Genomic DNA, 22364 nt, shown 5'->3' on the forward strand with positions numbered 1-22364 from the left:
TCATGTTAATAGGATCACCTACAGAACAGTATGTAAAATAAGTGCTTAAGAGCAAAGGGGTTCATGGAACAAGTTAGAAGGCATTTAATGAATGCACTGCTATGAAACAATAGACCTACATGCAAATATACTGATAGGTTTCAAATAAAGAATTTCCCCCTCTTCCATGTGTGAAAAAGAGCCATAGATACTCTATTCTATCTGCTGCATGTGAATAGAACAAATGTAGCTTTTCTTCATATAGTTGAAGGTGAATGTTTAATAATTCTTGAAATGTGGTCCTTTCTATACTATATCTTTGCTGAGGAGCTTAGCTGAATGCATTTCTCCACTTCAGCTCCCAAGTGAGGCCAAGTAGGGAGACTTCTGTTACTATAAATACATCCAGCACCTTGTAGTTTCATGAGCATTCCTACAAGAACTGTGCTCTGTTAAGCACAGCTCAAGAGCCACAATTGTTGTACTGCAGTTCCATGTGAGGAGATGTTTCCTGAAATTCAGAACTGGCCATTTTGAATGCTGCTATAGAAAGTCCCCAAAACACCAAAAACTATAACAAACAATTGATTCTGTAGGTAACAAGGGAATCTGCCAGATCTACACACTTGAAAGGCTCAGAATGCATACAGCTTGCATGAAGGTGCATGAAGCTTCCAGATGTAAACCATAAATATTATACATACTTTTATTTGAAATTTTCATGGGGATGCATACACATAAGGATGTAGATACATAATTATACATAAAGACCCAACACTGCGATAAATGTTTATAGTTCTGTGGTTATTCAAACTGCTTTCTGTCAAGATTCAAGAATGCAAGAGCATTGCCAAACTTGAGCTTATCCTGCAACAAAAAGTAGGGAGGCTTTTGAGAGTCTTAACAAATGTTTTAGATACAAATACAGTAATGGCTTGAAAATAAATTAATATATCTGCACCAGGTTTCTTTCCAAACAAATGTCCAGTGGCTTCTTGTATAAAAATGAATTTGAATTATGAAATATAATAAACAGCCAGGGACAGTAGTAGCCAACCATTATTGGTGGTTGTCTCTTCTCAGGAATCTCTCAGCATATGCAGAGGACTCAAGAAAGGGATCAGCTCCTCATTTTTCACTGGGCTTTGCAAACTCCCATAAGCAGTGAAAGGGATTTCGCCCTTCATGCCAGAAGACTTAGAAATCTGTTAATCCTGCTGGGCACAAGGTAAGCAACTCTTTCCCTCTTGAACCACTGCTCTGATTTGGACTACAATTCCCATCAGTCCCAGCCAATGAAGTTGTGATGGCTGGGACTGATGGAAATATTTTTTTAAAAAATGTAATCATACCTTTAGTTCATCATCAAACTCCTCCATGGATTCAATAAGTTTTCCAGGTTCATGTTCTCCCAGTGGAAATGGATAATCTGTTCCCAGCATCACTTTGTCCTGAAAACAGAAATAAGCAGGTGGATAGCATTATTAGCAGCTAATCAGGGAAGGAAAACCTGTAGTTCTCCAGGCATTGTTAGACTTCAGCTTCCACCACCTGTGACCACTGATCATGCTAGATGGAGCTGACAGGAGTTGGAATCCAACAATGACTTGGGGGCCAAAAGTTATTTGTCCTTGATTTAATAGGTGCACATTTTCCAACTTAAGAGTGTCCTATGGGGAGCATTATTATTTTTTCTATATATAAGTGAGGCACATTTTTATTATTATATCCTAAAACTCTTTGGTTTTTCTTTGTGTGCAAATTGCTGGTCAGTAAAAGAGAGTATATAGTGGGTAAAAGACACCAGGAAGTTGAGAATTGTACAAGATTGTACTATTTACCTCAGAGGGTAAGTGTTTTTGTTGTAGGAGAAACAGTGCAATGAGGTGCACTCCCGAGTAAGTGGATATAGTATATGTGATTGCTTTAACATATGCTGTTACTGAATGGATGATTAATGAGGAAGAAAGCAAGATTTGGTATTTAAAGAAGGCAACCCCTTTCCTTCCTTCTCCATAGAAAAGCTGTTCTTCCTGTGCAAATTGCTTCCATTGTTATGGGTAGAGAAAGCTGGAGGTTCTGAGGTACTGTAGGTTCTGTGATCATTGTGGATCATTCATAAATTATGTCCTGTGTTAAAGTAGAGGGAGGGAAAAGTAAAGTTATGACAAAAGAGGAAGGTGTATGGAGTGATCCATCATGCCATAGCCATTTGTTTCCTTCTTACTGAGAAATGAATACAAACTGACACTTAAATAAAACAAACCCTGCCTCTTTTAGATATCACATTTACTCAGTTTTCAGTTGTCTCTGTGGTGCTCCAAGTACTGCCACTGAGCCTAACCTGCCTCACAGGGTCAATAAAACGAGATTTCCTTATTTATGCCATTTTGAGTTCCTTGGAGAAAGGAAGACAGACATATGTTCTAAACACATCTTAGAAAAAAAACAATCAAACAACACAGTCACTGATATCAGAACAAATGCCCAAAGCATTGATTCTGGAGGAAATTCTGGAGGCTGTGTACAAAAATATTTTCCCCTCTGCCAAATGTCTCCAGCAGGTGTCACCATGGGGTTTCTGAAAGAAACACTTCAATCTTAACACAGTTATGTCAAAGCACAGGCCCACTGCAATCTGCCTTGTGTCTTTTGGAAGCTATTGTAAAGCATGAAGGAAGAGATGTATGCCATAGATGACAAAGGAAATATTGGGCGCAAAGGTTCTGGAAATTGTGTTTGGCCAAGATCTTTTACATGTGTATACTATATACAGCCATGTGACTCCTCAACCATGTACAGTATAAAGTAAAAAGGTCTGTTATGTACTGTAAAGTATATGCAAAGTACATGCCCTTAGGGGCTTTAGATGCTCTTTCTCGTATGATTCTAAGCTTGTAACTGTGTTTTATGGTAACATATATAATAACATATACCTTAATGCTCAGAATAACAAATTCACCAGCTGAGTCTGCTGATGTTCTAGAAATAGACATCAGAGCAAACAGGGTGCTGGAAAATACTGTTACTTTCAAAAGTCATTGCCTTACATGGCTGCTAAAAGAGTTCATTGAAGGTCAGTAGAGAAACAAATTACACTCTGTTGGGTCAAAGGAAGAGAATGTGTAACTTAGGTCTCCACAGTCTGTTGCACAGCCACTTTTCTCATAGTCTAATATCATATCCAGCATGGGGCCAAAATGCATGCTGGTAATCAGTGCCTTTTTTGGGGGGTGAGGGTTACAAATGAGGTGCCAGTCCTCATACCTGGATAAATGTGACATGGGTGTCTGCACAAACTGGCTGGAGGGAATTCATTTCCCCTTAGCTGTGCACTATTTTTGATGTAAAACATTACCTTCACCTGGCCCTGCTTTATACATATCTTACCAGGCCATATCTTACCAGGCCCTCTCCTTGAGCTGATAGGTCAATGTGGCCTTCCTGGACACCACCCTACGGTTGCATAGGTACCTATTTATCTACTTGCACTCGCATGCTTTCGAACTGCTGGGTTGGCAGAAGGGTTGCAGATACAGGCATGGGTGGAAGAGATGGCGGAGCCAAAGGAAATGGGTAGTGATATATGAGTTTTGTGCCTCCCCTGAGACAGGAGCAAGGGAGGAAGGACAGAATGTACCAGAAGCCGAGGGAGAAATGGTGCTGGCTGGAAGGGAGGGAGCTATCAGAATCCCCTCTGTTCCCTTCCCTGCTGTCTCCCAGGACCAGGAGGGACTTGAGGAGACAGGCACAGTGACAACTCCTGTGTTGAAGGAGTCACAAGTTGTTTGCCCTTGTGCTGTTGGAGGAGGGCACTTAAGTTTGGGGTTGAGGGCTGGCCACCCACGACTCCATCAGTCCATTCTGGAGCATAAGCTCAGGGAGGGGCTCCAGCTGCTTAGCCACCAGAAGTGTGTGTATGCATATTTGGTGCACCAGTGGAGCTACTAGAAGTTCATGCTTTGTCAGTAAAGAACTCCCGGCCATTTGTCCTCTTTGGGCTGGGTATGCTCAGGACAGCTGATGATTTCTTTCTTTGCAATGGCCTGCATAAGTTTTGATTGTGTGCTCAGATACTGAATGTTGAAGGTATCTAATTTCATTCCAGCTAGCTGTATAAATTCATCAATGAGAGATAGAAGTAAATGTGGAAAATTTTACAAGACAGTCCACGGTGTCTGGAGATTTTCTGAAAGTTGCATTGATTCCACTGGGGAAAAGTCTCACAAAGCTGCTGAATATTAAAATAACCTTCAAAATTAAAACAATTCAGATACAATTTGTTGGAGTGTGATTAGTGGTGCCTCAGCATCTCCTACCTGACTGTATAAAAGTCAGACAGTGTCAAATCTCCAAAGAGCCTAGCGCTTAAGCAATAATTAGCCACAGTTAAAGAGCTAGCTTAATCCATGTTGTATCAGCTTTTGTTAATATCATTGTTGATGTGTATTATTTTTAGCATTGTTTGCTGGTAAAATACTCAGCAAGTAAAAAAGGAGGAACTGGATCAATCAAATGCATTTATTAAATATCAACAACTAGGTTTTTATTGGTGAATAAGGACAGAACAGGTCAAAAAGCCAGGATCTAGATCAAGTGGACTGCTGGCATGTTCAAGTATCACTTCTCATCTTTGTGATCTCTGAATTAGGGAAGAGAATAGGAAGGGCAACCTTGAAAAGCACCAGCAAAATGCCACCATTTTCTCTCTAGCATGTCCTAATGCTGAATCTTCCTTCTAATCCACCTTCCAACCTGGAAAGTGGCGGAGTTAAAAGACTGGGGCATGTTAGAGAGAGGGTGACTGTACTTCCTTCATTATTTGTGTGTGTCAATTTGACCCTTCTCAGATATTTACTACTGTCCCTGGAGGAAGATGGGCAGTACGTAATCATTTCAAGTATACCAAGAAGATGAGTTTTTATTCTCTTCCCAGGTAACCCCTGTCTCACCAGTCTTTTTGCTGCTTATTCTTCTCCTATTTCCTGGGCAAAGGAAGAGTCAATCTAAGGGTGTGCCAAAGGGTAGAGGCATGCCTTGGCTTCTGTCTCTTCCTTTCCATTTAGCACCCAGGAGAAAGGAAGGCAAGAGAGAAGGAATGTTTAGCACCTAGGAAAGGTGGCGCCATCCCTTTGCTTCCATGTCATGGCAAGTATTTGTCTTCTCATCTGATGTATGATGGAGAAAGAGAAGCTTTAATCCTTTGCCCCCCCCCGTCATTTGCATTAGGAAGGAAATTCCCATTTGCACCAATAGGAGTGCGAAAGAGTCAGGAGAGAGAGCTTACTTGCAGTCTTTGGCTAAATACCATCTCACTCACCTTTCCTATTACATCTGTTAGCATCTTCAGTGCACATTCATCATGAACAAGTGAATCTGTGTAGAATGAACCAAGGTATTTCTTTGGATCAATGTCATTATCTACTGCACACAAGTCAGGCCGCACGTTGAATCCATGGGAAATGCGCCCCACTGTATAAGGGAAAGAGCCACCTAAAAAGAAAGATGTGTTGTAAATTACTTTGCCTGAATGAATATATCTAGGAGTACCATTAAACACTGTGAAATGATATAGACATTGCTGATATATTCAAGTTGGGGATTGAATCTGGGACTTTCTGCATATGAAATGCACATGCAGTGATCCCTGCCTCCCCATCCGCATTCCTAACAGCTATTTCCTGATATTGACCTTGAAAGGTCTAATCTGGCTCTGTACCTGGAGTGCTGCCCTTGCCTCTACCATGCCTTAGCCATCCCCAGCTGAATGAACCTAAGCGTGTAATGCCCAATAGCTTAAATGGGCTGACTTTGAGTAGGGCTAGTGTTGAATTACCACCCCATCACTAGTGTGTGTTGGCGCAAAGAGTTGTATACTGATGATTTCTGTGTGTCCTCCAGCCTTCCTGCTCTCAGATACTTACCTCCATGGGCAAAGCAAACTCTTAGTTTGGGAAACAATTCAAATACCCCTCCCATAATCATGGAGCAAATGGCGATGGTTGTTTCCGAGGGCATTCCTAATAGCAAGAAAGAGTTATTAATTATTTCTACAGTACTTCTATGCATAATAATTTTGTAAAAAAAATTATAACAATTATTGTGAAATTCACTGTGTATAATTGAAGAACTGATACTCCAACTTGACTTTACTAGGTCCCTGATTCATATTTTACCAGTAACACCGAAGAAAAGATGACATACGCTATAACATGATCACACAAAGAGTTTCCTTGCTCCCTTTCCACTTTATTAGCAGCTAATTGCCAGGAAAATGAGTGTGATGGTGTCATGTCACATAGATGTTCCTGAGAGATGTGAATCAGAAACACAGATTAGGGGCCACAAGACACCCCTACATTATTATTGTTGTTTCTTTTAATTTATATACAGCTTACATGCCTTATCAAGTGATTGATAAGTATTACATCCATTATAAAATTGTCACACATACTGTAGTTAAATACACAATAAAAAGCCTGCTAAAAGCACAACAATTAAAAAAGTTAAAAGGGCAATTAAAACAATTAGATCAGAAAGTTACAGTTCAGGGGAATACTTGTCTAAGTATGTTAGTCACACTCAAAGTAGATCTATTGAAATTGATGGGCGTGACTAATTTAAGTTCAAAGGAGGAATTCAACACCATGCTCTTCTTATTGTTCAATCAGCATTTGGCTTGCCAGATGGAGCGATTCCCCCTCTCCTCTCCTCTCCTCACCTGCTGTTCTAAGTGTTCTCTAACACACACCCCTTGCCAATTTCAGGGGACACTGGGGAGGAAAAGGGAGGAACCCAATTGTGCAAGTGGAAGTCCTTACAAAGGGCTTATGCTGATGGGCCTCATTAGTTGAATCCCACCCAGTGAGTCTACTCTGACTAAAACTTAGTTGGAAACAACACGACAGCTGTAATTTGATAGGGCACCCTATCACATTGATAATGAACCCACATTGCATGGAGTCTCTCTGCACCAGAGCAAGTCACTTCCAAGAATGTGCAGTGTGACAGATGTGGAACCTTCCCGTATGAAAGTCTACTCCATTCTTTCCTTTCTCTTCTTCAGATATTTGATTCCCAACTCCCATGAGCCCCACTCAGCATAGAGATGATGGGAGTTGTAGTTCAAAATATCTGGAGCGCCCTAGGTTGGGGAAGGCTTGCCTGCTCCATATGGGTGTGAGCTGTTCTAATTCATTGTGGTGACCATGTAGAGTTGCTACTATACAGAAGAATGGTGCTTTGTTGCCCCTTGAGATAATTAGATAATACATTGTTGTATGAATGCATATGATGAGTTTACACAACATATGTATGTATTTTTCTGTTTTTATACTGTAAACCACTCTGTGATCCTCAGGTGAAGGGTGGTATATAAATTCAATTTTTAAAAAAATCTATATTTGTGGTGGGGAACAGAAATCTGCATGCTTCATTGACTTCCTCCCCTCCCCTTGCCTATACACCTCTCTCAACTTCAGTTGATGTTGTAATACTGTGCAATGCTGATATTTCACCGCTAGGTACTTAAAATAAAAACAAATTAATAGGTGCAGCTGTGGTGCACTTCTCAGTGCCAGTTATAAGCAAGCAAGTTAAAAGGTAGCAACATTTTCCTGATAAGGTTTTGTTACAAGTACAGCACTTAGCCTGTTTACATACACATTGCCATATCCTCAAGTGTAACACTACAGATCTTTTTTCATTTATAAAACATTTATAAAAAGTGGAAAGAATTCCCAACTGGCTTGAGAGAAGTTTTACCAGCACCTTTAGGGAACCTTGGTACCTGGGGTTATAGTCCTCTGCTTCCATCTTCAGTGGTTACAACCAAGGATCTTTCCTCCCCTGAATTTTCCCTAATGTGCCATATATGTTTCTCTCTCTTCCAATTAATGGGAATAAGGTTGCCCATAAGGAAGAGTGAATGGACAATATGCTTTTTAAAAATTTCTCAAGCAATCGAGCAGGCAGGCCAGGCCATAGGTGGCTCAGCAACTGCTCTCTCAACTCTCACTCATTCCCCTTTCCACCTCCCTTCATTTTCTGCCTGTGATATTCTTTTTCCAGCAGATCACTGGCCCTGGAAGTTGGAATCAAGCCCTGTATTGACTACCTTCACTCACAGGAAGTACAGATTATCATATCAGTGACTGGCTGGTTGCAAATAATCCCCATGGAAGGAAGAAAGAGAGATGACAATTCAGTTTAAAAATAGCTGATCTTCTCATCGCTACTTTTATTCTTGAAAATAAATTTCATTTTCATTTGAGGGAGAATGAACAATGTAGTATAAACAAAGAGCTATGGCAGAGAAGGCAGATATGCTTCTGCTTCTGTAAAGACATTCAGAACATTAGGAGTATCCTAAGATGTGGCAGGAGACATTTGGTCCCATGTGGGCTTAAATAGAAAAAAATGTTGAAGACCCATGTGGAGTAAAGGGGGGGGCGGAGTTTGAGATCACAGTGCTATTGAGATTGAATCTTGAGATCTGACAAAGCTAGCAAATTTCTATCATGTGTTAATTACAAGCATCTTATTCCTATCTGTAATGTCTTTTGTGACTTCCGATGGGAAAAAAGGAAAGCAAAAGCGATTTATGCACCTTCATTTCATGCTTCCAAGTAGCATCCAAGGTGGTAACATACTTATTCAAGGATAATGCACAATCTATGCTTCAGTTATCTCATAATGGTGGGTGTGGGGGTGTAAATTGCCACAATTTGCCACCACCCAGAGGCATGTGGCAGCAAGGCATTACATATGTGGAAATTTATATATCCCCCTTTCAGTACTTCTCAGGGTGATAGTTAAAGCCATTTTAAGAGGACTGCTGTATTAGGGAACTTAGAACAATCAACGGCATCCTGATTAAAGCCCCTTGATGCAAACTTCATGGATGTGAATGGATTTAAGGAACTGTAAGAAAAGTTGTGCAAATCTTCCTTGTACATTTTCAGCTGTGTCTCCTGCATTATTTCATTTATAGCCCACTTTTCCCCATCTCCATTTTATCCCTATAAAAACCCCCTGTGAGATAGGTTGGGCTGGGAGATGGCAAATAGCCAAATGTCACGCAGGGAGTTTCAGGTTGAGTGAGAATTTGAACTTGGGTCTGACACCCTGACTACTATGCCAAATTGGCTCATTGCTGTTACTCACAAACAAAATGAATGAATGTCTTTTAAGAATTGTAAGTGCTACTGACCTACGAGCCAGGGAAGCCAGTATTTAGACATCCTTCCATCTGTCTGCATGTCCCAGGGATGCACAAAGAGGCAGCAGTTTAATTGTTCAGCAGCCTTAAAATCAGAGGCAGTAGGGAAGAGTTTATTAAAAAGTCAACCGAAAATTATGACATTTCAAGTAATACAATTGCCAATGTTTAAACGTAAGAGTCTGGTATTTTTATAACACAAGAGTAAGACATCTAAGAGCAATAATCATAGAATCTTATAATTGTAGAAATGGAAGGGATCCTATAGTCATCAAGTCAAACCCTCTGCAATGCAGGAATCTCAACTAAAGAATTCAGTCTCAGCTGCTCACTTGAAATTCCTCATTCATGCTTCTGTGGACTGAGGACAGAAAGCACAGTCATGTTTCAGCCCAACCTACCTCACCGGGTTGTTGTGAAGATATGAAATGGTGCTGGGGTGGGGTAGAAAGAGATATACTGTTTCCTGAGCTCCTTGGAGGAAGGTTGTGATAAAAATATAACAAATAATTGCTAATCTTAGGAGGATCTATAAGTCAGTTAATGGGCTTCTCCAATGGGCTGGAATCTTCATCAGCCAGTGCCTGGGTCCATTTGCAGCATTTAGATGTACATACATGTACTATCCCCCTCCTTTTCTTATTAATTTCCATCTTGTCTTCATTTATATTGTGACCCTTTAGGTAGGTGCAGGCCCTTTTTAAAATTCTGTGTGAAGCACTTCAATTATTTTAAGTGCAAAATGAATGATTCATTGTTATTATTAGTAGCATTAAGAATTTTATATGGGAATAACCCTTGTTCATGATTCAGAATCATGGAATGGACTTCCATACCTGGTCTCCTGATTAAGTTGGTATGTCAGGGTACACAGCATTTACATGTACAGGAACTACCAAGTTCATAGCATCTACATATACAGGTCCACCAGCATCTGCACTGGGTCCCTGTTGTCTTCCAGGTTCAATTCACAGCACTGTGTTGGTTATCATTTTTAGAACTCCAGTCACTCTAAGCTTCAGCATACGTGAGACACTACTACTATCTCCATTTAAGATCCCATTCCTACATGCTTCCCTTCTTCCTCAGTGAAAGATAAGATGATATCTGTAGTTTACAGCTCATGTAGACTTCCACATCTCCTTTAGGGAAGTTTTTAATGTTTGATGTTTTATTCTGTTTTTAATCTGCTGGTAGCTGCCCAGGGTGGCTGGGGAAACCCAGCCGGATGGATGGGGTTTAAATAATAAATTTTACTACTACTACTATTATTAGAAACAAGGGAATGTCTACTCACAGCATAGACTGGAAAGAGTTCTGGGGCATTCAGGTTCCAGTTGTTGATATGAGATCCTATCTGCACACCGGGAAATCCAAGCTCTTTCACACAACGATGCAATTCCTTCACAGCCAAGTCTGGAGCTTGCATGGGGAGGGTGCCAAGGCCAATAAACCTCTTTGGGAACTTCTTCACAGTAGTGGCTAAGTCATTATTTAAAAATTGGCACAGGTCTAGAGTATCCTTTGGTTTGGCCTGGTAAGAATCATTAAAGGAAGAAAGAATTAACATGTGGTTTTCAAATCGGGAGAGAAACAAAAGTTGGTTGTGTAAATAACCTTTAGGTGGAGTCTCAAAGAACAGTGCATATGCAGAACTCTAGAATTTAAGTCCCTTTGCTTCACAGAACAACTAAATAGGATAGCTTAGCTAGGAACCTATGGTCTCTTAGCAGGACAATTAAGAAGAAAAAAGGAGCACAAACACTAGAGATGGTCTACTTTTCCTTTGCTGAGGCACCAATCCATGAAAACAACCTAATGCACCATACACACAAAGTACAACCTGGAAAACACACAGATACTACAAAATTCTTTGCAACTGCTACTGTTGTGTAACACACAGCAATCATCCAGAAAATGAGATCCTTCCCTACAGACAGGAATTCAACTCCTTATACACACAGATACTGCTAATTAGTTAAAGTCCTGCTGGGGTAGCAATATATATATTTGATGGGCCCCACCCCTTTTCAGTGCAGGAGGTAATGGGTTGAAACTCTGGATGTGATTTTCCACTAGATGTAGCGCCAAATACAAAAGCTCTTTAGCCACCACCATAACTGGAGCAGATGCCTGCGTTGTTAGTGTTGCTCTTTGATGCCTCTGATGCACAAGTAGAACAAAAATGGAACCTGAATGGCAAATGCTAAATTCCATTCTATCACCTAGAAGCTTCATCCAGACTAGTTCTGGTTTCTGAGCCCTCACTGGACACATTGCCCATCTGGCTCTAAGAATTTATTCACAATCATGTAGGTTGGGAGAAGCCAATTTTAAAATTAAAGTTAAGCTTTAGTATTAGAGTAAAGCAACTAATTTTGTTATAACGAGCAATATTCAGATATGTTATTAATAATTAGCTTCCATCCATTATCAATATATCTGAGAAATAAGACAAATATATTCAGCTTTATACACAATTATTTATAATCCATCAGACCTCATCTGTACAATGACATCTGTTGACATTCTTTAGTCTCCTGAGCCTTCTGTCATTGCAAAGTATCTGATTAATCAGAAGGATTTCTGCCTTCCTTTTTGCATGTGGAGTTCATGGTTGCTTGATTTTTATGATACAAAAATGCTGTAGTTCTTTTCCTTGACTTGACTTACCCAGTAACTAAACATGACAGGAACTGTAGAAAGGGCCTGGACAGTGACTCCTACAGAACAAAATTAGTAAAAGTTGTTTTATAAATGCCATTAAATATTTTTTTAAAAAATAAGCAAACTATTCCAGAGTAGTTTGTTTATGAGCAATGAGGACTACTGGGGGGGGGGGGGAAACAGTTTTGGGATTGTTTTCTTCACTACATAGCAATCAACTACTTTAGAAATAAACTTGAACCTGTTTTCCTGGAGGGAGGCAATTAATGAATATTTTTGAAAAATAACCCACTACAAGTGAATGGCTCTTCAAGAGGAACACTTGAACTGTTACTTTGGTGCTTCCAGGTTTGAATGTAGATGGAAATTTATCGGTGCATTTCTGTAGTAATATATTTTGCAGTCTGCTTTAGCTCTTCTTACTCAACAAAAATGCAATATATATTCTGAAAATCAATTGTTAATGCTTTGCAAAAGCATCTTTTAAAAGCTACTGTTGCCATACTGGACGTCTGCATAGTACACATCCATACTGATAGTACCTGATTGGTTCATCTGTTTAATCCGAACCTCTGGATCCCAACAGTTCTCTTGGATAACTCTGAAAAGTTTCCCATCTTTCATCATTTTGGCTTCCCTCTGTAAAAAATGGGGAACAGTTATTAAGGTAAATGTTATTATATTTCCTTTTAAAGGAATATTTTCATATATTACCTGTCTGTTATTTATTAATCTAGTTCCCAACGGCTTTTGCTGACCTGATCTTTTTAACATAACAGCAGTTTACTGTGACACATAGGTAATGCTAGAAAACTGGGGCCATATGGCAGGAATCCATGCTGTATTTAATTTCCATGATTGTGATGGATCATGAGGGTGAGCTAAATCCAGGGTAGCCAATTTGACACCCTACAGATGTTGCTGGACTAGAACTCCCATCACTTGAAGTTGAGGCAGATAGAAGTTTTTTATTTATTAATTTTATATCCTGCTTTCCTTCCCAAAGGAGCCTAGACTCTTCATTTATTTTTTAAAAAATACTATTAAAACACATTTTTAAATGGTTTATAATGTAAAAAATCTTTAAGAAAAGATATAGCAAAGCCATGTGTCTGTAAATTGTAGTTCATAACATATGGACGATACTACATCGGCTATTCTTGGACTAAATATATTTATTTATTTTAAAAAACTTCATAGCTCTTAATCAACAAAAACATCTAAGAGGTTTACATAAAAAATATAAAATGCTCCATTAAAAATAAAGATAAAATCAAATGTAAAAAGCAAGTTGACACAAATTTTTTATCAAAATGTAAATAAAAACAGCAGTTTCAACCCAAATATCTGTATTATAATTACACATTATGTATTACACATTACAAATTCACATCCGGTTAGGCTTCCTTAAACAAAGAAGTTTTAGCGGGTGTTGAAAGCAATACAGTACAGCAATTCTGCCTGCCTAAAAAGTAATCTGCACCTTCACAACTTTGTGTTTTGACCCAGTGGGTTTCTTGCAAGTTCTTAATAAGTCCATGAGACCAAGGACATTTTAAACCTTGAATATGTTACTAGCCTCATACATCATTCATAACAACTGATAAATATTTTAAAACCTCAATTCTACCCCCGTCCCCCAAATTTCATTGTGATTATATTTTGGCAGGCTCCTGGAATGACTTGGCAGCTGTGTCACAATTCAAGAAAATTGCTCCAAATATCACAAGCTATAATTACAGTGCCACCATCTGATTCCTCTGGCAAATATATTTCAAGAATTTATTTTCCAAAGTGCCAAGAGGGAAGAACTTAAGCATATATTCCTACAGAGTATGGATATATGAGTCCTCTGTTGACTTTTACATAACAGGCACCAAACGGTTTAGAGAAGATGGAAATGACCTGGTGGAATCAAGCATCTTGTTGTATAAAAATAGATGATGGGGATTCATTTTGTTATGATCAGTGGGAATATTTTTTTGGAATGCACAGTAAGTTGTGTGGTTCTTTGGCTGGCAGATTGTTATATGGAATCATTGCAGTACTGAAGCAATACTAAAAAGACTATAATTTCTCTAGGGGTTCTCCTTTAAACCCTCATAAATAAATGCTGACTGTAGCAAGAGAAATAATAGCCTTTCCAATGGCCTGAAGGGTTATGCTATGAGATGGAATCTCCAATGAGCAATGTCCTAATTAAAAACAGTGGCTCCCCCACTCCATCTGCATTAGTGATGTGCAGACTATAGCAAGCCCAATGCAGAATGAAAACAAATCTGCTTAGTTCAATTAGACGGACGGAGGTAGCTCTTTCCTCATTAAAAGGTGTGGGCTTAAATCACATAGTCATTCTATCATCAGCATGAACACACATGACCCAGATATATTTAATACAAGCATTTATTTGCTGGATCTGTAGTTAAAATTAATTTGGAGTTGATTCTCAGAGGCTTTGCAGTTAATTATTCGACACACATGGATCCAGAGAAAATTAGTTTTCCATTGCAAGCTACGACTGCCACACTGAGCTCTTCATAAAGTTAATCTAAGGCTTCCTTTCTTGATGCTAAATCTTTGTTTTATAACATAAACAGTGGGTTCTATTACAGTATTTCCCAACATCTATTGATATTGACTTCCATAAATTCTAGCAAAAAACAAGAAAATACCATTTTGGTCAGATGATGATGATGATGATGATGATGAAACTGAACCTCAATATATACCTGGTTTTTTTGCATAAAATATTTTGAGGAAATAATATATGATATAGTAAAGCTGAAGCAAAGTGTGTTTTTCTTTTTTCATTTTAATGTTGTGTGATGGGAGATGTTATTTGCTACCTAAGGGAAAACAAGCTTCCCTTGAGGTGGTAAGACTGAGCTCTCACCACATAACAGTCCAATGAAATAATTACTGAATGAAAAATGATGTGGTCAAGGCACCCTATGGTGGCTTTACCAAGCCAAAAAAATAAATAAAGCTAGTAGCTCAAATTACCTTTAACCAAAAAAAGTAACTCTGTAATATATCAAATTGAAAACCTAAAATATAAACCTCCCTAAGGATTGAGAGTCTTGGAAGCCCTGCTGTAAGCTGCCTCAACTTCTGAAGTGACAGGAGCCAGTTGCCTGAGAAATAAGGCAAGTTGGTGCCTTCTCTTCCATGTACAGAATCAAGCAGACCGGTGGCTGATCACTTCAGCACTGGTGAGCGGACAGCATCCTCCACTGTACCAAAGCAGTATGCTTGCTTAGGGTGCACAAAACCAGTTGTGAGAGCTCTTTGCCCTCATATCCCTGAAGACAAGACTCATGATGAGACATGCGTTTGGTGTAAAATAATGACTGTCCACCACAAATGCAAAGTGTCCACCACCATAAACACTAGCAGGCATAGAAATTGCACAGGAATGGGGGGGGGGCGCGGACGGACAACAACAACTCCACATGCCTTTATCTTACAGGGTTGGAGGGTGAGTTGCTGTCAAAGCCATCTGAGGGTGGTGCTTCCCCTATAAAGGCAGCCACTACCCTCACCTCATTGGCCACTGCAGTGGTGTGATTCCTTGCACCACTACCTTCATGCAAGGAGTGAGCCCCAGAGCCTTTCTCGGACTATGGGGTGGGTGGGGCAAATGTAGCCTCCATGTAAAATTGCGGTGGAGCAGCCATCTTCTAACACTGTACCTTCACTCTCCAGCATCTACCTCATGAATGCTGAATATTATGATTAACAGACAAGGTATTTTTAATTAGCAGTACGTTCTTCATCCAGTAAATTCTTTTAACACTTGATTGTTATGGAGATCACTAAATTGCTGTCACTGCATCTTAGGTATAAATGATAAAAAATAAAAATTAAAATTAAAGTTGCTGTTTCAGGTGTTTAACCTTACAAAATTATTATAAGACAACTGTATCTGATTTCCAGAGAGGCATAAATCTAGGCCAGCTTTTAGGTCATGTACAATAATTTTTCATTCTACTGAGGTGATGGCAAATTTGAGATGTGATCCTTGAGCTTGTTAAAAGTTGCTTTTCAGAGGGAATGAGCTTTAGGCAGTGGTTGTTATGGAGATGTGAAGAAAATGATTCAGACAAAGATTCAGAGGGCAAAAGTGAAGAAAGCAAAATTCTTAAGAGATTTTCAGAGTTTGGGATATTGTATTTGTTCAGATCTATACAATGGTTCTTATTTTTTCTGCAGTTACTTTTGGGGCAAACTGAAAAGGGCATAATTTCACTTTTTCTCTATATAATAACTCCAAATAACCATGGGTTATTTAAAAACCATGTGAGTTTTTAACTGCTCCTTAGTCCTTTGCTTTTTAGCTAAGAGCTGTGGGATTTCCCCTCTCTGTACATATTATTTAATCAGAATTTTCTCTCCGCAGGCTTCAGTTTACAGGCAGTGTAGGAATGGCCTTGAAGTAATTACTTACTCCTGGGAAGCAGAAATAAGCTAATGAGCTTGCTTGAGGCCAGATTCATTTCATTTAAAATAGGTTGGACTGAGTTCAGGACCTGGACCTCTATTAAATATTTTGTGAATGGAACAAATCAGGTATAGGAAAGGGTTCACATGTACAGAAAGGTGTCATTGCTCATGTCATGACTTCCATTAAAATAAGGCACAGTAACATGTTATGAATGAGAGAGTTAGTTGGTCAAAGTGCCTTCCCTCCAGATATACGTATATTTTCTGTCTTTCAGGCACATTAAGCAGACAAACATATTCTTGCAATTTTCACCATTCAGTTTGCTAAGTGCCACATGGCTCGTGTCCATAACACCACCTGGTTTTGTAAATGTGTACGGTATTTGTACATATTTCTCAATATAAACAGTTTGAAAGATAACATGTGTTCGTGAACTGGAGGTCACTGACCATGACCGAGGCATTGATGTCATAGTAGATGGCTTGATGAAGATGTTGACCCAGTGTGCAACAGCTGTGAAAAAGGCAAATTCCATGCTTGGAAACCACTGATATCCCATTATACAAATCTATGTTGTAATCACATTTGGAATACTGTGCCCTGTTCTGACTGCCTTACCTCAAAAATAATATTATAGAGTTGGAAGATTCAGGACAGATAAAATAAAGTACCTCTTCATAGTTAAACTATGGAACTTGCTTCCACGGGAGGCAGTGATGGCCACCAATTTGGATGACCTTAAAAGAGGATTAGACAAATTCATGGAGGATTAGGCTATTAATGGCTACTTACTGAAAAGTGCTTTTGTGTTCAGGTCCTACTTGAAGGTTTCCCACAGGCATCTGGGTGGCCACTGTGAGGTGCAGGGCTAGATGGGTCATTGCCTGATTCAGCAGGCTCTTCTTATGTTCTTATGTGTGTGAGAGTGAGCTTTCAAATTTATATTTAAAAAAGGACAGCCAAAAGAAGGTACACCTCCATACAGGACCTAATTAATTCATAGGATTCATTGTCACAATATGTGGTGATGGATATTTGTTTAGATTTAAAGGGTGGGTAGTCAGTATAATGGAGGATCAGTCTATTGGTTAAGTTCTGAATCAGTATCATTTTTCAATACCTCAACTGGAAGGGACATCAGCAGTAGAGGGCTGTTGCCTTCATGTGTTGCTTATGGGCTTCCCGGAAGCATATGGCTGGCCACTGTGAAAAATCTGAAGCTGAATTTGATGAATCTTTGGACTAATTCAGTAGGGTTATTCATATAGATTTTCCCATAATTTTAATATATATTCCTAGATAACTTTTTATTCATGGGTCACATAGGTCAGAAACACAGCTTACCTCACAGTGTTCCTCCAGCTGAATCCATCCACCATAGCCATATCTCTAGGAGGAGAAGTATACATATGGTTAAATCCATAGCCATGGAAACAGGAGTTAAGGCTATCATGTGAAGAACTATTCTGACTAGAGCCAAATTGTGACCATAGGGATGTAGGGCTATTTTGGGAGTTTCCAAAAATTTCTCTTAGCTATGGAGCCCAGTTTCAAATATATAGCTACTTACGAAATGTTAAGTCAATAATAGAGTGATTGCACATTTAAAACTGTTGTTTTGGCTCCCAGTACGTTTCTGAGCACAATTCAAAGTGTTGGTGCTGACCTTTAAAGCCCTAAACGGCCTCGGTCCAGTATATCTGAAGGAGTGTCTCCTCCCCCATCGTTCTGCCCGGACACTGAGGTCCAGCTCCGAGGGCCTTCTGGCGGTTCCCTCACTGTGAGAGGCCAAGTTACAGGGAACCAGGCAGAGGGCCTTCTCAGTAGTGGCGCCCGCCCTGTGGAACGCCCTCCCATCAGATGTCAAAGCGATAAACATCTACCTGACATTCAGAAGACATCTGGAGGCAGCCCTCTTCAGGGAAGTTTTTAATATGTGACATTTTAGTGTATCTTTCATCTTTATTGGAAGCCGCCCAGAGTGGCTGGGGAAACCCAGCCAGATGGGCGGGGTACAAATAATTATTATTATTATTATTATTATTATTATTATTATTATTATTATTATTATTATTGTGTTCAGGCTCTGTTTATGTAGTCCAGGAGGCAGCCAGCCCCTATTAGAAATAGAGTGCTGAACTAGCTGAACGTTAGACTAGACCTGATGGACTGGATCTCTTAGGACTAGTCTTCCAGTGCTTAAGGTAGCTTCCAGCAGAATAAATAATTAACAATAAAACATGCTGAAAGCAATAATCTATGGGTTCTACCCACAGCAATTTAATTGCACTTGGGTCCCATTGCAATTGTGACTTGGGCTGCAATCCTAACCCCATTTACTTGGGACTAAAGTCCACTTCTATTGGATTCAGTAGTACTTCCTTTTGATGACACATGGTTAGGACTGTGTTCTAATGGAACCTACTGCAATTAACTTGTTAAGGTTCTAGCACAATGAGTGCAGTAATGACCAGCACAAGAGCTGCAATGCTTTGCTCCAATGCTGGGGTCAAAAGCACCAACAACCACTGACCCTGTTTTATTGGTATAGAAGGTGACACAAGAGGACAGAGGGCCTTTTCATTTCTGGGTAAAAGCAGCCCATGATGGCATAAAAGACAGGAAATCTGCACTTTTCCTCCCAGGACCTCAAGGTGGCATACATAGTTCTCCCCATCCTCATTTTATCTTCACAACAATCCTGTGAAGTAGGTTGGACAGTGACTAGCCCAAGGTCATACAGAGTGCTTCATGGCTGGGTGGAGATTTGAACCCTGGTCTCTCAATACTAGTAACCCAACATTCTAACTGCTATACCACCCTGGATTTCTTTCTTATTGGGGCAGTTCCATTTTTAAAGCACACAGAATGTTAGCTGTCCTGTAGTTGAATGGTCCAGGACAGTACTGTTCAGCTGCTTGTCCTATGATGTCCATAGTGGTGCCACATCTGCAGTGGAGATGGGATGGGACTGGGCTACCACCAGGATGAATTTTGTTAGGATTTAAGAAAATATCTACTTCCCATTCCACCAAAATAGACTTTTACAGCACAATGCAGGATACTCGGAATTGTGTTCCACTGAGTTCAGTGGGGCTTATTCCCAAGTATGTGTGCATTTAATGCTAAGCCTTTATTATGAAACCAGGAGTAAAATCTTGGGTTTGTGATAAATTAAAAAAAAAAAATCTGCTGAGCTGTAATTAGTTAATCATTAGTGTAGGCATATATTGATTCTCCCTTTCAGCCTCTATGCTTCAGAAGCAGGGGTGAAGGTCACCTTCTTTTATTAATATTTAAAGAGCAGAGAAAAGCTTCAAATACACAAGTGAAATGTCCATTGATTCTCCCAGAGAGGTTTAAAACTCTTCTAATATCTGGGGGTTGGGGATTGCAGATGAAAGAAAGGCAGCTTTCTTTTATTTCAAAGATTCTTGGGTTTGAAATATCTCATTATGAGAGACTGAAAAGGTACTCTGAAATAGCCAATAACTAGTTCACATAGAGGCAACTTTAATGCATCTGCATGAATAACCTGGCACAAAACCTGCAATTTTTGTTTTCCATTGATGTCAAACTGTATTTTGCATGGCGTATCCCCGCAACACCCCTCTGCAGAATCAAGTTCTTTTTGTAAGTGACGTGCTATGCACTGATTACCACCCGTTTAAGATAAGGTTGGTATGTTAGTAAAAAGAGTTACCTAACTCTTAGTTCATAGTGTGCCCAATCAAAGTATTGTTTTAATGTGAACTTCTGAGTTTTGCTGAAAATAACTAAAGACCAGATATAGACCCCAGAAACAGTCAACTGATAGTTTGAAATAAATAGTTTGACTGATAGATTGGAAGAAGAATAGGGGGAGTACATCTCTATTATTCTTCCTTGATCGCTCAGCTGCTTTTAATGCCATTGACCATAGTATCCTTCTGAGCCAACTTAGTGGGCTGGGCATTTTATAGGGGACCACAGCTATATACATCTAAGACATTCAGAAGTATGTCTTGTTGAGTTCAGTGAGGTTTACTCCCTCCGAGGTAATTGTCATTTCCTGCAGCATCGTGTATGCTACTGGGTTGTTTAATAACCCAGTGCAAGTAGCATAAATTCTCAAACTTTTGTTTTTTTCTAATGCTGAGTGGTATCCAGTCTAAGTCATACTGTGAATAGACCAATTGACATTAATGGACTTAGCTATTTAACTTCAGTGATATCAGTGGGTTTACTCCAAGTAGGACTAATACTAGATATCACCCAATATAAAGATATTTGATATATTCTGATAAATTAAATAGCTCTATGCATTTAAATACATTGGCTGCAATGCTAGATATATTTGCTAGGGAGTAGACGCGGGTGACACTGTGGGTTAAACCACAGAGCCTAGGACTCAGAAGGTCGGTGGTTTGAATCCCCGCGACGGGGTGCGCTCCTGTTGCTCGGTCCCTGCTCCTGCCAACCTAGCAGTTCGAAAGCACATCAAAGTGCAAGTAGATAAATAGGTACCACTCCGGCGGGAAGGTAAACGGCATTTCCGTGCGCTGCTTTGGTTCGCCAGAAGCGACAGTCATGCTGGCCACATGACGTAGAAGCTGTACACTGGCTCCCTCGGCCAATAAAGCGAGATGAGCGCCGCAACCCCAGAGTCGGCCACAACTGGACCTAATGGTCAGGGGTCCCTTTACCTTTACAAGTCCCACTGAATGGTAGCACTTCTGAATAAAAATGCTTAGGATTGCACCGTATACCAATAACTCAATGATGCCTTCAGTGAATGAAGAAAGATGCCGATAAGGGGTATGTTCACATTACAGCTTACTCTGCATCCAGAGCGCTCCCACTGCTAGTTTTTCAAGCTGCATACACATAACTTTGGCCACAGTACCGATCGTGTAGTTTATTGAGAAACTCTTCTTTGATGCATCCACCCCCTCAAACCAGCTTCAATCTGACTAGAAAACATAAGCTGCATTCAGTTCATACTTAAGCAGGCTCTGTGTTTGTGATACAGCCATCATGTAGGTGCAGATGGCAACTTAGTTACCGTATTTTTTGCTCTTTAAGACTCACTTTTTCCCTCCTAAAAGGTAAAGGGAAATGTGTGTGCATCTTATGGAGCGAATGCAGGCTGCGCAGCTATCCCAGAAGCCAGAACAGCAAGAGGGATCGCTGCTTTCACTGCGCAGTGATCCCTCTTGCTGTTCTGGCTTCTGAGATTCAGAATATTTTTTTTCTTGTTTTCCTCCTCCAAAAACTAGGTGCGTCTTGTGGTCTGGTGTGCCTTATAGAGCGAAAAATAAGGTAATTAGAATTCTGGGTTGTTGGTTTTCCAGGGTTGGGGAAACCAAAAAGGTCATGCGTGTGAAGACATCCCCATCCCCTCTCCAAAAGTGCAACACTGCAAATGTGGCTTGAAACAAGGGGGGGGGGGAGAGAAAACAATCTCACTGAACACTATCCAAACCCACTGTGTTTTGATTCACAGCAATGCAGCTGAAAACTTGACATTTTTATTAAAAGGTGAAAAAGAAAAGGGACTTTTCCCTGTCAGTATTTTTTTTAAACAACAAGACACAGAGAACCCTGTCTGCTTTACCAAGCAACTATCAGAACATCTTTGTTTAATGGATTCAAATTAATGGAATAGTCAAAATGCCCTCTGGCAAACGCTAGGGGGCCAGAAGCATTTGGAACTTAAGATCAGTCATCTTCTTCTTTAAGAGTTCAGCCTAAAAAAATATACCCAGAAGGGAGTTCTCAAAGCCCAGAAGTATGAGAGATAAAGCTCAGCTGAAAACATTCATAGCAATCAGAAGCAATACTTGTACCTAGAGCTTTTGTACCAAATATCCAGTCTAGCTATTACCTGTTTTAGATCAGGCCACTCCTTAGGCAGAATGTGACTATGAATGTCAATTTTCATTTCTGTAGGTTCACCTGAAGATTAGTTTCAACAAAGGCTTGCCCCCGATAAACTTAATTGTGCTTTTGTACTGCCTGCCCTTAGAGTAGTAGTTTTTCATTAACTTAAATTGGTGTTCAAGTCCTCCCACT

The 22364-nt window shown here is 39.8% G+C and overlaps 2 protein-coding genes across 3 annotated transcripts in view; one reads left to right on the forward strand and one right to left on the reverse strand.

Moving 5' to 3' along the window:
• Positions 1-22364, forward strand: part of TMEM163 (transmembrane protein 163) — a 108118-nt gene that overhangs the window by 1247 nt on the left and 84507 nt on the right. Inside the window, exon 2 of one of the 2 annotated variants that reach the window (XM_083583097.1) lies at positions 1063-1207. The gene's annotated coding sequence lies outside the window, so the exon portion shown is untranslated. Of the gene's footprint in view, positions 1-913; positions 1208-22364 lie in introns of those variants that run through there. The other variant, XM_083583098.1, reaches the window with a different exon arrangement.
• On the reverse strand, positions 672-22302 carry ACMSD (aminocarboxymuconate semialdehyde decarboxylase). The gene is made up of 10 exons (XM_083583064.1): positions 22177-22302; positions 17655-17699; positions 12409-12505; positions 11873-11922; positions 10497-10733; positions 9191-9284; positions 5904-5999; positions 5300-5472; positions 1332-1430; positions 672-846 (listed from the first exon to the last, which is right to left on the reverse strand). Exons 1-10 carry the CDS (start codon positions 22231-22233, stop codon positions 784-786), a joined length of 1011 nt encoding a protein of 336 aa, XP_083439190.1. The 5' UTR covers positions 22234-22302; the 3' UTR covers positions 672-783.

This window comes from Podarcis filfolensis (assembly GCF_964270895.1).
Source record: "Podarcis filfolensis genome assembly, chromosome: 1".
Lineage (NCBI taxonomy): Eukaryota > Metazoa > Chordata > Lepidosauria > Squamata > Lacertidae > Podarcis > Podarcis filfolensis.

Excerpts from the sequence above, each read along its gene's own strand:
- ACMSD (XM_083583064.1), bottom strand. The coding sequence starts at position 22,233 with ATGAAAATTGACATTCATAGTCACATTCTGCCTAAGGAGTGGCCTGAT. Across the intron at positions 9,285-10,496 it reads AACTCTTTCCAGTCTATGCT|GCTGCTGAACAATTAAACTG; the intron begins GTGAGTAGACAT and ends TCTGATTTTAAG. Across the intron at positions 5,473-5,903 it reads AGTTTGCTTTGCCCATGGAG|GTGGCTCTTTCCCTTATACA; the intron begins GTAAGTATCTGA and ends CTTTCTTTTTAG.